The sequence below is a fragment of the Erinaceus europaeus genome, chromosome 12 (genome assembly GCF_950295315.1).
Source record: "Erinaceus europaeus chromosome 12, mEriEur2.1, whole genome shotgun sequence".
In the NCBI taxonomy this organism is placed as follows: Eukaryota; Metazoa; Chordata; class Mammalia; order Eulipotyphla; family Erinaceidae; genus Erinaceus; species Erinaceus europaeus.
In genome coordinates, this window is record NC_080173.1 from 79,804,496 (window position 1) to 79,819,530 (window position 15,035).

A 15,035-nucleotide genomic window follows, 5' to 3' on the forward strand; every position below is an offset into this window, starting at 1 on the left:
GTAAGAAGTTTGCTTGTTTTTTTTTTTTTTTTTTTTTTTTTTTTTACCAGAGCACTGATCAACTCTGGTTTATGGTGGTACAGGGGATTGAACCTGGGACTTTGGAGCCTCAGGCTTGACAGTCTGTTTGTATAACCATTTTGCTATCTACCCCTGCCCACTTGTTTGTTTTTTTATCTAAATATACATGGTCTCATCCAAGAGCCAAACATTAGAGCCATCAGTGCAGAATTCTGCTCGTTCTAATTCTTCTGTCCTCTTCTGGTGAAGACCTGAATGAGGGTGGCTCACCATAGCAGTGGAGAATCTCTTGTCCTTTTCCAATCTTCTGGGATGCCCGCACACAGGCGACGGTGCTAATAAAGGTCACACTGGTGTTGGGGCTGCAGGAATGGTTCAGGAGGCTGGTAACAGGGAAGACAGCTGTGGCAAGGCGGACCTGCCTGCTGTCAGTAACGATTCTCTCTTCAGATCCTAAAAGCACAAGAAGAAAAAGGCAAAATGTGTCAGGACACGGGTTCCGGCCTCACCATCCAGCCCTCAGAAGAAGAGCAGGGCCACTGGGCCTGAAGCCCATCTGAGTCATAGCTCCACAGCCAGATCCAAAATAAATCAGATGGAACATGACTCACAGCAAACTCTAGTTCCCAGGAAGTGAGGCAAATGAAAACACTGAAAGTCCACCAGATCCTGAAGCCTAATCACACTGTGTCTCAGTACCATTAAAAAAAATCCAAAGATCAGAATATATATATATATAGTAATAGAAAGGAATTATCAGTAGGGAGCTATCTAGATACAGTTCCATTGTGTTCATGAGGATATAGAAACCATACTACTTGTTGAGGTTATTTTCCAAAGACTTTTACAGTTTTTTGATTAACTAGTTTTTGGTTGGTTAACAGAACAAGTGACTTAATTACTATCCTAAGTTAAACAGACTTATAACATTTTTAAAAAGTCAGTATTGTGGTGGGAATTGTGTGGACTTGTACCACTCATATCCTATGGTTTTGTCAGTATTTCCTTTTTATAAATAAAAATTTTTAAAAAATAGAATACAAAAAAAGTCAATATTTATTTTTCTTTTTCCTTTTTTTGTCTCCAGGGTTATTACTAGGGCTCAGTGCCTGCACTATGAATCCACTGCTCCTGGAGACCGTCTTTCTTTGATTGTTGTTGTTGCTGCTGTTGTTGTTTTTGGACAGAGAGATACTGAGAGAGGAGGGGAAGACAGAGAGGGAGAGAAAAAGACACCTGTAGACCTGTTTCACTGCTTGTGAAGCAACCCCCCAGCAGGTGGGGAGATGGGGGCTCGAACTTACACCAGTCTTTGCACTTGACACTATGTGAGCTTAACCCAGTGCACTACCACCTGGCCCCCAAAATCAGTATTTCTATTCATGCCTGCCCCTTCTCCCAATTTAATAGGAAATCAGTCATTAGGAATTTTCTACCTTTTAAAAAGGATTTGTTTATTTGTATGAGAGAGAGAAGCACAGTTCCATTATTTTTTATGTCTTAAAATATGATTTATTATTGGGTAGAGAGAGATTGAAAGGAGAGGGAGAGATAGGGAGGGGGAGATAGGGAGGGAAAGAGACACACATCTGCAGACCTGCTTCACCACTCGTGACACTTTCCCCCTGTAGGTGGGGACCAGGGGCTTGGACTCAGGTCCCTGAGCACTATAATGTGTGCGCTTAACCAGGTGTGCCACCACCTGGCCCCAGCATAGCTCCTTATTATGAGGCCCTGGGTTCAATTAGGAGTGGCTTTCTTTCTTTTAAAATTGTATTTACTTCAGGGCCAGCAAAATAACAGTCTTTGATAAAGTGCTGCTTTGCCCTGTGCACAACCTAGGTCTGAGCCCTGCCTGTCCTGCTTCGAAGGAAGCTTGAGTGCTGTGGTCTTTTCCACTCTCTCTGCCTAGCTCCATCTAAAATAAATAATTAAAAATAGTTTTAATGAAAAAATTTTAATGATAGAGAACTAGAGCATCACTATGGCACATGGGATGCTGGGGATTGAGCCCAGGACCTCATGCTTATAGGTCCAGTGCTCTAGCCACTTCCTGGGCTGCCTCTTTTCTTTAAAAAAAATAAAAAGATAAATTTTACTACTTAAATATATATATATTTAAAATATATATGCCACGTGGAGCTGGACATTGGACAAGAAGCCTCAGTCTCATGCAAATCCTGTTACATCAGCTGAGTTGTTTCTCCAGCCCAGCAGTAACTTTAATTGGAAGAAAAAGTTTCTCTCAGGGGCTGGGTGGTGGTGCACTGGGTTAAGTGCACATAGTAGGAAGTGCATGTACCCATGCAAGGATCCTTTTGGAAGGGAGGAAGGATGGATGGAAGGAAGGAAGGGAGGAAGGAAGGAAGGAAGGAAGGAAGGAAGGGAAGGGAGGGAGGGAGGAAGGAAGGGAGGAAAGAAGGGAAGGGAGGAAGGAAGGAAGGAAGGAAGGAAGGAAGGAAGGAAGGAAGGAAGGAAGGAAAGGGAGGGAGGGAGGAAGGAAGGGAGGGAGGAAGGGAGGAAGAAGTCTCTAAGCAGTGAGTCTACTTCTGCACTAAAGGTCACGCACTTGGATTAATCTTGGAGTTCTCTGCATTTTCATGTCTGCATACTTGCTCTTATTTTGGTTACATTTCTAACTGATTTAATTATTCAGTTTCTTGGCCCATAATAGTCTAGAAACAGAGAGCTGATAAAACGTAGGCTTTCTGACAGTGATAAGAAACAGGTGATAGACTGGAGAAGAAGGCAGAAAACATACCAGAATAATAGCCTTAGGGCAGAGAAACACATCAATGCTGTTCAACTTTTGCTCCGACCATAACATTTCACTTAACTAGAGGCCACCAGGCTGCCAGCACACCTTGCACATGGGTTTCTGTATTGACCACAATGTGCTAGAAATGTGCAAAGTACAGGCAACCTTGGGCATGGAAACAGACTGACATTTTTATTCACTTGCTTTGGTTAAGCACAAGAAAAACTAGTTCCAGCAGAGTGGGTTGAAATATAAAGGGGAACTTTCAGTTTCCTGGAAAATCATCAGTTAATGGTGGTCTGTGCCAGGAATCTCAACCTGCCAATCGTCACAGGGTTAAAGAAGTTAGGGTATAAATGTAATGAATAAAGAAAATATCACGAACCGTCATGTGAAAATGTTCTAGCCAGGAAAACATTAAATAAAGGAATAATGCTGTCTCTCTGCAGACAATTCTATTATCTGTTGCTATGGAGGACAAGAATAGGAAAAAGTAAATAAAATTCACAGGGAATCTAAATGACTCAATTTTTGTCAACAATTCTACAAATTGTATTGAAATCTTTCATCAGAGCTTCTTCTGAGTGCTTAGCTGATTTTTACTTCCCTCTCCTTTCTCCCCCTGGTCCAATGCCTACCTTCTGGTAGATGTGTTAATGAGCACTGAAAATGCTAAAAGGTAGGCAGCAGGAAGGAGAATTACAGGGCATGAACAGTTTGGAGTCTGAATAATCATCCTCTGCATAATTAAAAGTTGACTTGCACTCCCAGCTACTGATAACTGGCAATGTATATTAGAACAGTTGCTAAAATTTTCCCAGAAAAAATTATCACAATGCAGTGAGTAATGTCAAGCTTCGTGAATTATTTATAGATTATCCTCTAACAGAAGTAGGGCCAGGAACTGAGTGGGGTGCCTATTTATACCAGTGTTCAGTCTCTAATTATTTCTAAAAATTAAGTATTGATTAAAAATTATTAAATATTTGATATTAGACATCTACTAGTTGAGACAGTAGAAAGTTGGACTATATATGTACCTTATCAAATATAATTTGTGACTTTTTTTTGTATAGACAAAAAGGAAAGAGAGGGAGTGATAATTCTGCCAGAAGTATGTCTCAATGATGTCCCTAGTGCGTTAAAAACATATTCATGCAGGGGGCTGGGTGGTAGCACAGCAGGTTGAGTGCAAAGCACAAGGACCAGCATAAGGATCCCGGTTCGAGCCCTCAGCTCCCCACCTGCAGGGGGGGGGGTCCCTTTACAAGCAATGAAGCAGGTCTGCAGGTGTCTGTCTTCCTCCACAAACCACCCCCATCTTCCCCTCCTCTCTCAATTTCTTTCAGTCCTATCCAACAACAATGACAGCAATGGCAACGACAGTAACAACAACAATAACAACAAGGGCAACAAAATGGGTAAAATAGTTTCCAGGAGTAGTGGGTGCAGACACCAAGCCCCAGCAATAACCCTGGAGGCAAAATATATGAATATATATATTCATGCAAAGAGACCTGGGGAGGACATACTGGTAGACTTGCAAGCATGAGATCCTGAGTTCTATCCTTGGTGCCACAAACAACAGAGTGCTATTCTGGTCTCTGTCTCTTCCTTCTCTCTAGCTCACAAAGTAAATAAAATAAATATTGTAACAGAGATTCAAGGGGGTTGGGAGATGGCTCACAAGTAGAGTGAACACTAATTTGAGCCAGGACCAGATTTATGTCCCTGTTCATCACATGAGAGCATGGGGAAGCTTCATGAATGGTGGAGCCGTGCTGTTGTGTATTCTCTCTCTCTCTCTCTCCCTCCTGTTACATCAATGTCTCTCACCCTCTACCAAAAGAGAAAAAAAAAAAAGAAAGAAAAAAGAGAGACTGTGAAGAGAAAGTGAATAGGAGCAAAGCCCCAGTGATAAGCCTGGTGGCAAAAATAAATAAATAAAAAGGAGATTCAGAACTTTGATGGTGGGTATGGTGTGGAACTATATCCTATAATCTTATAATCAAGTAAACCATTATCAAATCACTAATAAGGTCAAGGCAGTGGCACAGCCAGTAGAGGGTACATGTCACCATGTGATCACTCTGGATCAAGTCCCCAGTCTCCACTTGCAGGGGGGTAAGCTTCATGAATGGTGAACCAGTACCCTTTCTTTCTTTCTTTCTTTCTTTCTCTCTTTCTTTCTTTCCTCTCTCTCTCTCTCTTTCTTTCCTTTCCCTCTCTATCCCCATCCCTTCTCAATTTCCTTGTGTGCCAAGGAAGGAAGGAAGGAAGCAGAAACTGGTTGCCAGGAGCAGCAGAGTAGTCCTGCAGGCACCAAACCCTAGCAATAACCCTGGTGGGAAAAAGGGGGGTGCTGGGGAGAGAGTAAAATAGTCACACAAAAGACTATGCCTGAGGCTGAGGTCCCAGATTTAATCCCCATCACCACCATACACCAGAACTGAACAGTGCTTTGGTCTTAGTCAGTCTCTCTCTTTCTCTCTCTCCTTTTTCTCATTAAAATAAAATATTCAAAGAAAAGAAAATGAAAGGGAAAGCAAAATAAATCTCATTAAATTAAAAAAGATTCTTTCATAAGGCTTTCAGAATATACTTATTCTGGTACATACTTTATAAAATATGAAATTCATGTATGTATGTCAAGTAATCAAGGTCCCAGACTGAAGGATGATTCCTTGGTTGCTGGAGAGTGAAAGCCAAAGGGTGTGGACTGGTCTGAAGCTACACAGACTCTCACTAGGTCTTGTGGTGGTGAATCTAGAAGAAGCACCAAAACACCCTTCCCACTTGTTGTTTTTGACGGGCTGGCTTCACGGGCGGGTAACAGATGACCAGGGACTCATGGCTGAGCTGTAGGCAGTATCTCTTTACTCATGCAGGACGCAGCCGAGCTAAGCTAAACTCTAGGTAAAGTACTGTAAAACTCACAATGCTGTCTTTATATATACTTGCCAAGTAGGGTGGAAACAGGATGTGACATAGAGAGGGTGGAGAGAAAAGTGACTGGTGAAAATCAGAGTGTGACAAAGAGGGGGCAGAGCAGGCGAGAATCCTATCACTGAACCACAAATGCCCTGGAGGGAGGGTGGAACTTGTTAACAGTGGTTATGTAAATAGAATGAAGTGGTTATGTAAATAGAATAGTGTTAAGCAGGGGGGATTTAAACCAAATGAAACAGAAGGGGTCTCATGCATACCAACACCCACTGACACAGGAGCTCACACGCCAAGGTCTAGAGTATCAGCAGCAGCTGGTTCTGTCCCTCAATGTAAGTACTGGAGAGAGTTTTTTGATGAACTGATTAAATAGGACTTATGCAAAGATAATAATATACATTTTTATAGGTTTTTGTTAAAGTCTATCCTAGTTAACACTTTAATCCTTCTTCTGTGCTACTAATGAAACAGCTGCTAATGAAATTCAATGAGAACACTAAACTGGGAGATGCTGGAACCCCAAAGAAATAATAAAAAGGGATATAATAAGATTAGAAATATGAGCAGACTAGAGCAAAATTAGACTGAATTAAAAAATGAAAGTGAATGCTGTTGGTGGGTGTGTAACTGGGAAAACTTTCCTGGAGGGCAATTCTGTAATATGGATCAAGTGCCTTAAAAACATTCATATAAGAAACGTTCATACCACTTGGAGTATTTTTATTAAGAAAACTAATTAAAATCAGAGCAGTAATACACAGTAGCCAGAAGAATTTTAAACTTGTAAAATAAAGAGAAGGGACCAGGAAATAGCTCAGCCAGTAGACTATCAGCTTTATCATGCATAAGGTTCCAGGTTCAATCCTTACCACCATCCTATGCCAGAGCTGAGCAATGCTGGCATTTTTACCCTTCATAGTAATAGCAAACAAATAAAATAAAACCCAACAAAACAATTCTGCCAATCTAATGGGCAAAAATGCTATCCTGTCTTAATGTTTAAAGAAAGGTTAAATAGGGGCCTGGTGATGGTGCATGTTACAATGTGTAAGGATCCGGGTTCAAGCCTCCAATCCTCACCTGCATGAGAAAAGCTTTGCAAGTAGTGAAGCAGTGCTGCAGGGATCTCTCTGTTTCTCTTCCTTCCTCTCGACTTTTGGTTGTCTCTATCCAATCAATCAATAAAGATAAAATTTTTTTAAAAGTTAGATATGGCTGCATTTACTAATATTTTGACAAAACACTTGCTTATTATGTGTATTTATAACAGATTTATTCAACTTTAATTAAAATATTTTATTGATTTATGTTGATTTTGGGTAGAGACTGAGAAATGAGTGGAAAGGGGAGATAGAAAAGGGAGAGAAGGTGGGGAGGGAGAAGAGAGAGGGACGGAAGGAGGGAAGGAGGGAGAGAGAGAGAGAGAGGGAGGGAGAGAGAGAGAGAGAGAGAGGGAAAAGAGAGAGAGAGAGACACCTGTAGCACTGCTTCACCTCTTGTGAAGCTTCTCCCTTGCAGATGGGGACAAAGGGCTTGAACCCGGATCCTTGCACATTATAAAGTATGCACTCTACCAGGTATGCTACTGCCTGGCCCCTTGAAACTATAAAAATTTATTTCATGTGTGAAAGGGAGAAAGAAAAGCCAGAGCATCACTTTGGCAAATGCAGTGCTGGGGGCAAACCCAGGGCCTCATGCATCATGCAAGTCCTGTACTACACCCAGGAGTCACGTCCCTAGAGAGTAGGTGTCCTACGCATGCTCTAGGCTTTTTAATTCAGATGTGGAGAGAGAGAGGGTGGGGAGGGAGCAGGAGAGGGACAGAGATAGACCACCATACCAGAGCTTCTTCTGGTGCCACAGCACTTCCCATTTAGTGCTGGGGCTTGGATCTGAGCAGTGTGCACAGCAAGGCAATGTTTACCTGATGAGCTATCTCCCTGGCCCAGGAGACAAAACCTGTTCATTTGGGGGATGGAGTGGGAGCTCATTTGGTAGAGTGTACACTACCATGTGCAAGGGTCAGGATTTGAGCTCTTGGCCACTGTGTAAAGGGGAAGCTTCACAGAAGCAGTGAAGCAGTACTGTGCTAACTCTCCCTCCCTTTCTGTCTCACCCTCTGTCTTTCACCATCTTAAAAAAAAAAAAAGTTGGCTGGAAGTGGTGGAATATTATAGGCACATAAATCCAGGGAAGCTCTGGCCGCAAAAGAAAAAATGAAAGAGAAAGGGCCAGGCGGTGGCGCCACAACTACAGCTATGGGGGTTATGGGGGAGGGAGTTTGGCAAGGTGAAGCCTCGGAGATGAAGACAAAAAGACATTATCTGATAAATGGAGATCATAAAACAGAAATGTTGGAAATACCATTTCTTCACTTTGTTTCTAATAATAGTCTCTGGGGTCAGGATTGTCATAATGCTAGCACTACGATACTTGACATCTTAAATAGTTTTACTGATCAGATCTGGTGCAGGAGAGAAGGACAAGACTGGTTTGGATCTAGAGGGAGCCTATATACTTTTTTTTTTTGGTGCCAAGAACCAAACCCAGGGACTGTCACGTGAGAGGCATGCACTCTAGATTGCTGGCCACTTGACAACAGAAAAGTCTGAATACAGGCTGGCTTGCAGCTTATGTGAAAAGCTGTGCTGAGCCAGGCTGCTCTCTTGGAAATTTATTCCTTTTTTTTTTTCTTTCCTTTCTCTCTCCCTCCCCCTTTTTTATTTCTCCTCTTCCTTCTTTCTACCTCTTTCTCCTTCTTTCTTTCTTCCTTTCTACTAGGGTTACTGCTGGGGCTCAATGCTGGCACTACAAGGTCATTGCTCCTGGTAGCCATTTTTTTCTTCTTTTTCCATCCTTCCTCCTTTTTATTTTTATTTTATAGGACAGAGAGAAATTGAGAGTAGAGGGGAGAAAGGGAGAGAGAAAGACACTTGCAGACCTGCTTCACCTCTTGTGAAGCGTCGCCCTTGCAAGGTGGGGGTGGGGCTCAGGCACGGTCATGTGTGTACTCAGCCGGGTACACCACTGCCTGGACCCTCTCTTGGAAATTTAAAACAGAAAAAATGGGATTTTTTTTTCAGTTGGGAAGAGAAGAGATGGAAAAGCAGGGCTGCATGAGTTGAGATTCTGATACTCGTGTATTGTACCAAAGCAAAGGACTCTTGGGGGGAGAGGGGCTGGGAAGGTTGAAGAGGACACCAGGGCCCTGATCCATGACAGTGGAATAGGACCTAAGCTGGGGGTGAGAGTGTGCTGTGGGGGAGTCAGGCAGTAGGGCAGCGGGTTAAGTGCATGTGGCACACAGCACAAGGACCAGCGTAAAGATCCTGATTTGAGCCCCAGGCTCCCCACCTGCGGGGAAGTCACTTCATGAGCAGTGAAGCAGATCTGCAGGTGTCTGTCTCTCCCCATTTTCCCCATCTCTCTCCATTTCTCTCTGTCCTATCTAATAACTACAGCAGTAAAAAAACAAGGGCAACAAAAGGGAATAAATAAATATTAAAAAAATTTTAAAAAGAGTGCTCTGTGGACACTTAGCACAGGGAGAGGGGAAATTGTACCCATGTGTCAACAACTGTACTGTAAACTATTAACCCTACAATAAAATGACTTGGGGTGGGGAGGCAGAAAGAAAGAAAGAAACAAAAGATTCTGGGGTGGGAGTAGACAGCATAATGGTTATGCAAAAGACTCTAGTAAAAAAAATTCTGATACCTTGACTCAATAGTAGACCCTTAAAAAAATAACAGACCCTTTAAAAAATTTTTATTTTATTTATTTTAATTAGAGAGATTGAGATACTGAGAAAAGAAAGATAAAGAGAGATAAGAGACTAAAGCACTGCTCAGCTCTGGCATATGGAGGTGTTGGGGATAGAACCTGGGACCTCAGAGCCTAAGCCACGAAAGTCTTTTTTTAAAATTTTATTTATTTTTTAAAATGGCATTTCTTCTCTTTTTTTTAAAAAAAAATATCTAGTTATTATTGGAGACAGAGAAATTTAGAGGAGAGGGGCAGATAGAGACACCTGCAGCCCTGCTTCACCACTTGTGAAGCTTTTTCTCTGCTGGTGGGGACCAGGAGACTGAACCCAGGTCCATGCACACTGTAATGTGTGCACTTAACCAGATGCGCTACGACCTGGCCCCTATTTACTTATTATTAGGTAGAGACAGAAAGAAATAGAGAGGGGAGGAGGAGATAGAGAGGGAAGGAGACAGAGACACTTTCAGCCCTTGCTTCACTGCCCGTGATGCTTCCTCCCTGGAGGTGGGGACCAGGGACTTGAAACCAGGTCCATGTACACTGTAATGTGTGCAGTTAACCAGGTGCACCACCGCCTGGCCCCACCATGAAAGTCAGAACCATTATGCTGTCTCAGCCTTAGACTCTTTTGTTTTTTCTTTTTAAAATTTTCTTATTATCTTTATTGGATAGAGACAGCCAGAAATCGAGATGGAAGGGAAAGATAGAGAGATAGAGAGACAGAGAGACAGAGAGACACCTGAGGGCCTGCTTCACCACTCGTAAAGCTTTCCCCCTGCAGGTGGGAATCAGGGACTTGATCCCAGGTCCTTGAGCACTGTAACATGTGCGCTCAACTAGGTGCGTCACTGCCTGGTCCTGACTCTTTTCTCTCTATAGTTGGTGTGACTATTGCTTCTTCAAAGTCAAAATAACTCAGTAGTGGGGTTTGTACCTTAAAGTATTTTAATAAGCATGTCATCTTCACAATATGTAAAAGAGGTAGGATTAAGCTATCTGTTTAACAGATGAGAAAACCAAGGTGGACTGGGATCAAATAACTTGTTAATATTCACAGTTTATCAGTCATACAGTCTGTAGTCCTCATTAGCTTGCCCATTTATTTTTAGTGGGGCACCAGGGCCTTGCACATACTCAATACCACCACTCTTGGGCCAATCTTTTCATTCTATTAATCTTAAGACAGGTAAGAGAGAGGAGCTAAGGAGAGATAGGAAGAGAGGAGACACCATAGCGGTGCTCTACCATCTGCAGAATTCCCCCTACTACTATGTTTTGTTTTGTTTTTTCTCCTTTTCTTTTTTTAACCAGAGCACTGCTCAACTCTGGCTTATGGTGGTGTGGGGGATTGAACCTGGGACTTCAGAGCCTCAGGCATGAGAGTCTCTTTGAGTACACTATCTACCCCCACCCAGTGCTGTGGTTTTTCCATGTGGTGTTTGTACTCAAGCCCCACTTTGCACATGGTAAGGACCATGCTCTACTGAATGAGCTATCTCATTACATCAGGCTCAACCTGACGCTGTTGACTGGCTACGGAAGAAGGGCAAACGCTAGAAGAAGCTATCTCTCGTTCCCTTACCCATTTTTTTTTTTTTAGTGCTGTTTTCTTTACTGCCCACCCTCAGCCCCCACCCCCATTAGCTATATCAAGAACAATATTATAAGGCAGAGTACACATGTTTCTCTCACCTGTTTGCTGTATGGTAGTTATTGCCTGAGCATTACACTGCAGTTGCAGCATGTGTCTCAGCATGGCCACTCCCCAAATATCCAACTCTGCACACAATGCAGGAGTCTCCGCGGCTTCCAGCTTAGAGGATTTCAGACCTGTTGTGGGGGCCTGCAGGCTGGATTCTTCCACCATGCTGGATTCTTCCAGCTGTTTGCACAGTGCAGAAACACTCAGTGCACAGACAAATTTGTGCTCTGGGCTATGGTTTTCCGTATGGGGCAAAAGGTTGAAGACAGCATTGTAATTATTTTCATACTTCCCATTAGTATCACACCCAGGAATCGGGGTCTCAATTGATTTGTCATTTTCCCCACTCTCTCCTCCCAGGTCATAGGGGAATTTTTTCATCGGATTCTTGCTTTCAGGCAAACAGATGTCTTTGTTACCAATCTTACCACAAAGCTTCTTCAGGACTTGGCCAGATTCTTCAAATCTAGCTAAAAGAGTTGACCTCAGAGCGACATGGCAAAAGACCCCAAGTGTGAGAAGCAGCCCCCCCACAGAGCACTCTATACTATGGTACAGATGCCAGGCCTGCTGCAGACACTCCTGGCTGCAATACTTGGCATAGCTGCACCCGCCACAGGGGACTGTAGCCAAAGTGCGCTTCAAACACCGGTGACAATAGAGGTCCCCATTGGTGACCCTGGTATCCCACTCGCTTTCTAGGCCATGATGTAGTGGTGGCAGTTCTCCTGGGTTAAGGACACTTACAAAAGCATCCTCCCTCACCAGGAGCTGTCCTGGGAGAATATCTTCTGTGGCGACCAGATAGCGGCCTTTTAAAGGATCTGTGCATAAGCGGACGGAGGACGAGGCACTGGGAATTTGCTCACTCCTTTCCCTGAGGCCCATATCCTCCTCACAGGCTGTGCTCAGAACAGCTGGAGGGGTTTCTATGAGGTTCTCTTTCTCTTGTAGTTTCATTTTCAGACGAGAGAGGCTTTTCTGCAGAACTTGAGACTGGGGAGTTGCTAGGGTTGGTCTGGCAGTGAAGCTCCCTTCAAGGTCACTGATGGCTTGGCTTGCCTCCTGGAGCCTCCCCAGGGTCACCAGACACTCTGCCTTACGCAACATCATCTTGTGTTGTAATCTTTCTGGATACCCATGCACCTGGGCTCTGGTGATGTCTTTAAGACATGCCTGGAAACAGAATGGAAATCCCCAAATGACAGTGGGTCCTTACTCTTCAATGTCTACAGAAGATATTAATAAAAACATAAAGGAAAGGCAAGAATTATTAAAAATGGAGTAACTCGGCGGGGTAGATAGTGTAATGGTTATGCAAAGAGACTCTCATGCCTGAGGCTCCCAAGTCCTAGGTTCAATCCCTAGTACCACCAAAAGCCAGAGCCAAGTAGTCCTCTGGTTAAAGAAAAAAAAGAAGAAAAAAGTGTAACTATGGCCATATGCTTATTTTTCAAAAATCATATTCTACTGAGTCATCTTTTAATTAAGTGATTAGTAATTTTTTTTTCCTTTTTCTTTCTTACCAGAGCACTGCTTAGCTCTGGTTTATGGTGGTGCAGAGGATTGAACGTGGGACTTCGGAGCCTCAGACATGAGAGAAACTCTTTGCATAGCCATTATACTATCTTCCTTGCTGTGTCTTGTTTTATTTATTTATTTATTTATATTTATTTATGAGAGAGAGAGAGGAGAAAGGGTGAGAGAGAACCAGAGCATCACTGTAGCACACGCAATGCTGGGGCTCAAACTAGAGAGAGACCTCATGCTTGAGAGTTCAATGCTTTATCTACTACGCCACCTCCTGGACTATCATATATACACACATATACATATATATTTTTAAATCTTCCTCTCTCTAATATATAGTTATTGTGTCTCCAGGGTCTTGTGCCTGTGCAATCTTACTGCTTTGGACTGACTGTTTCAGATAAAGAGAAAGAGATATACAGACTGAAACAGATAAAAAAGACATGCTAGAGAGTCGGGTGATAGTGTATCGGGTTAAGCACACATGGCGTGAAGCGCAAGGACCAGCATAAGGATCCCGGCTCCCCACCTGCAAGGGAGTCGCTTCACAGGTGGTGAAGCAGGTCTGCAGGTGTCTTTCTCTCCCCCGTGTCTTCTCCTCCTCTTTCCATTTCTCTCTGTCCTATCTAACAATGACGGCATCAATAACAACAACAATAATAACTACAACAATAAAACAACAAGGGCAACAAAAGGTAAAGTTAAAAAAAAGAGAGAGAGAGAAAGAGACATGCTAGTGTTTTAGTACGTCCATGAAGTGTGCTGGGGCCTTAATTTGGGTTGAGGGTATGGCAAGACTAGTACCCTGGTCTAATATTCCTGCTTGGTAAAAAGGTTTAATTTTTTTTTTACCTTTTTTTAGTGTGTGTGGGATAGAGACCAACTAGAGCATCACTCTACCACTTACATAAAGCCCACTCCCTTTAGGCATATACAGGCCTTTCATTGCAATTTATACCATTCCAATTAAAATGCAAATGAGAATGGGCTATAGTACTGCAACAATAATTAAAAAATATTCTGTTTTATGAGAGACAGAATGATGTGGTCTGGGAGGTGGCGCACTGGATTGGGCATTGGACTCTCAAGTGTAAAGTCCCGAGTTCAACCCCAGCAGCACATGTACCAGAGTGATGCCTGGTTCTTTCTCTCTCCTCCTATCATTTCTCATGAATAAATAAATAAAATATTAAAAAAAAGAAAGAATGAGAGAGAGGGTCCAAGTGATGGTGTACCTAGTTGAGTGTACATCCTACAGTGTGCAACGGCCTGGCCTCAAGCCCCTGATCCCCACTTGCAGGGGGGAAGCTTCATGAGAGTTGAAATAGTGCTGCAGATGTATGTCTCTCTCTCCCTCTCCCTCTCCCTCTCCATCTCTCTCATTCCCTCTCAATTTCTGTTTGTCTCTATGAGAGAGGGGGAGGTGGCCAGAGGTTTGCTTCGGCATCCTCAGTGCTGGGGAATGGAATGTGCAGCCTTGTGTATATAAGTTCTATGCTCTACCCATTGAGCCACCTCCCAAGGTACAAAAATAACATTTTGGGGGTGCTGAGGATCAAATCTATGGCCTCATACATGCAAATATATGCTTTGTCACTGAGTTACATCCCTGCCCTCCTAACGGGAATAATCTTATCATACTATACTTATTAAAAGCAAACAAGAAAATAGATTGAAAACACTTAGAACGTGAAGCATTACTAGCAACACATCTCACAGCTGATCTCAACAAGCACTGCTGACCCTCAAGATACAGTCTATATAGTTGTAGTGCTGTAACATTTTTCTTCCTTTACCTGCTGGGGCCCCACGGCGCAAGTCCACTGAGTCCACTGCTCCCAGTGACCTTTTTATTCTTTCAACTTTACACAGAGACAAAGAGTGAGGGAGAGACACCACAGCACCACTCCACTCTTCACGGAGCTGCCCCCACGCTGCGCGTGCTGCTTCCATGTGGTACCAAAGGCTTCAATCCAGGTCTTCAGGAGAGACATCTCCAGGCCCGAGTGCTGTTAACTTTTTTCTTGACAACCAACATTACCCCAATGATTATATGTGGCAGGCAAAATAAATCAGAAGAAAAAATCTGGTGGGATTGGGTGGTGGCATATCAAGTTGAGCACAAGGAAGCCTTACAAGTGGTGGAGCAGTACTGCAGGTCTCTGTATATATATATATTTTTGCCTCCAGGGTTATCGCTGGGACTCGGTGCCTGCACTATGAATCCACTGCTCCTGGAGGTTACTTTTTTGTTGTTGCCCTTGTTGTTATTATTATTGTTATTGCTACTGTTTGATAGGACAGAGAGAA

At 43.1% G+C, this 15,035-nt stretch overlaps 1 protein-coding gene and 1 long non-coding RNA gene across 6 annotated transcripts in view; one reads left to right on the top strand and one right to left on the bottom strand.

Moving 5' to 3' along the window:
* Positions 1-15,035, top strand: part of LOC132542030 (uncharacterized) — a 139,513-nt gene that overhangs the window by 38,569 nt on the left and 85,909 nt on the right. The gene's annotated exons all lie outside the window — the stretch shown is intronic.
* SMYD4 (SET and MYND domain containing 4) overlaps positions 1-15,035 on the bottom strand; it is a 79,406-nt gene that overhangs the window by 36,130 nt on the left and 28,241 nt on the right. For 4 of the 5 annotated variants that reach the window (XM_060204135.1, XM_060204133.1, XM_060204134.1 and 1 more), the window contains exons 5-6: positions 11,186-12,371; positions 292-474 (exon numbers count right to left, since the gene is read on the bottom strand). In XM_060204135.1, coding sequence (XP_060060118.1) covers positions 292-474; positions 11,186-12,371 — 1,369 coding nt within the window. Of the gene's footprint in view, positions 1-291; positions 475-11,185; positions 12,425-15,035 lie in introns of all 5 variants that reach the window. The other variant, XM_060204136.1, reaches the window with a different exon arrangement.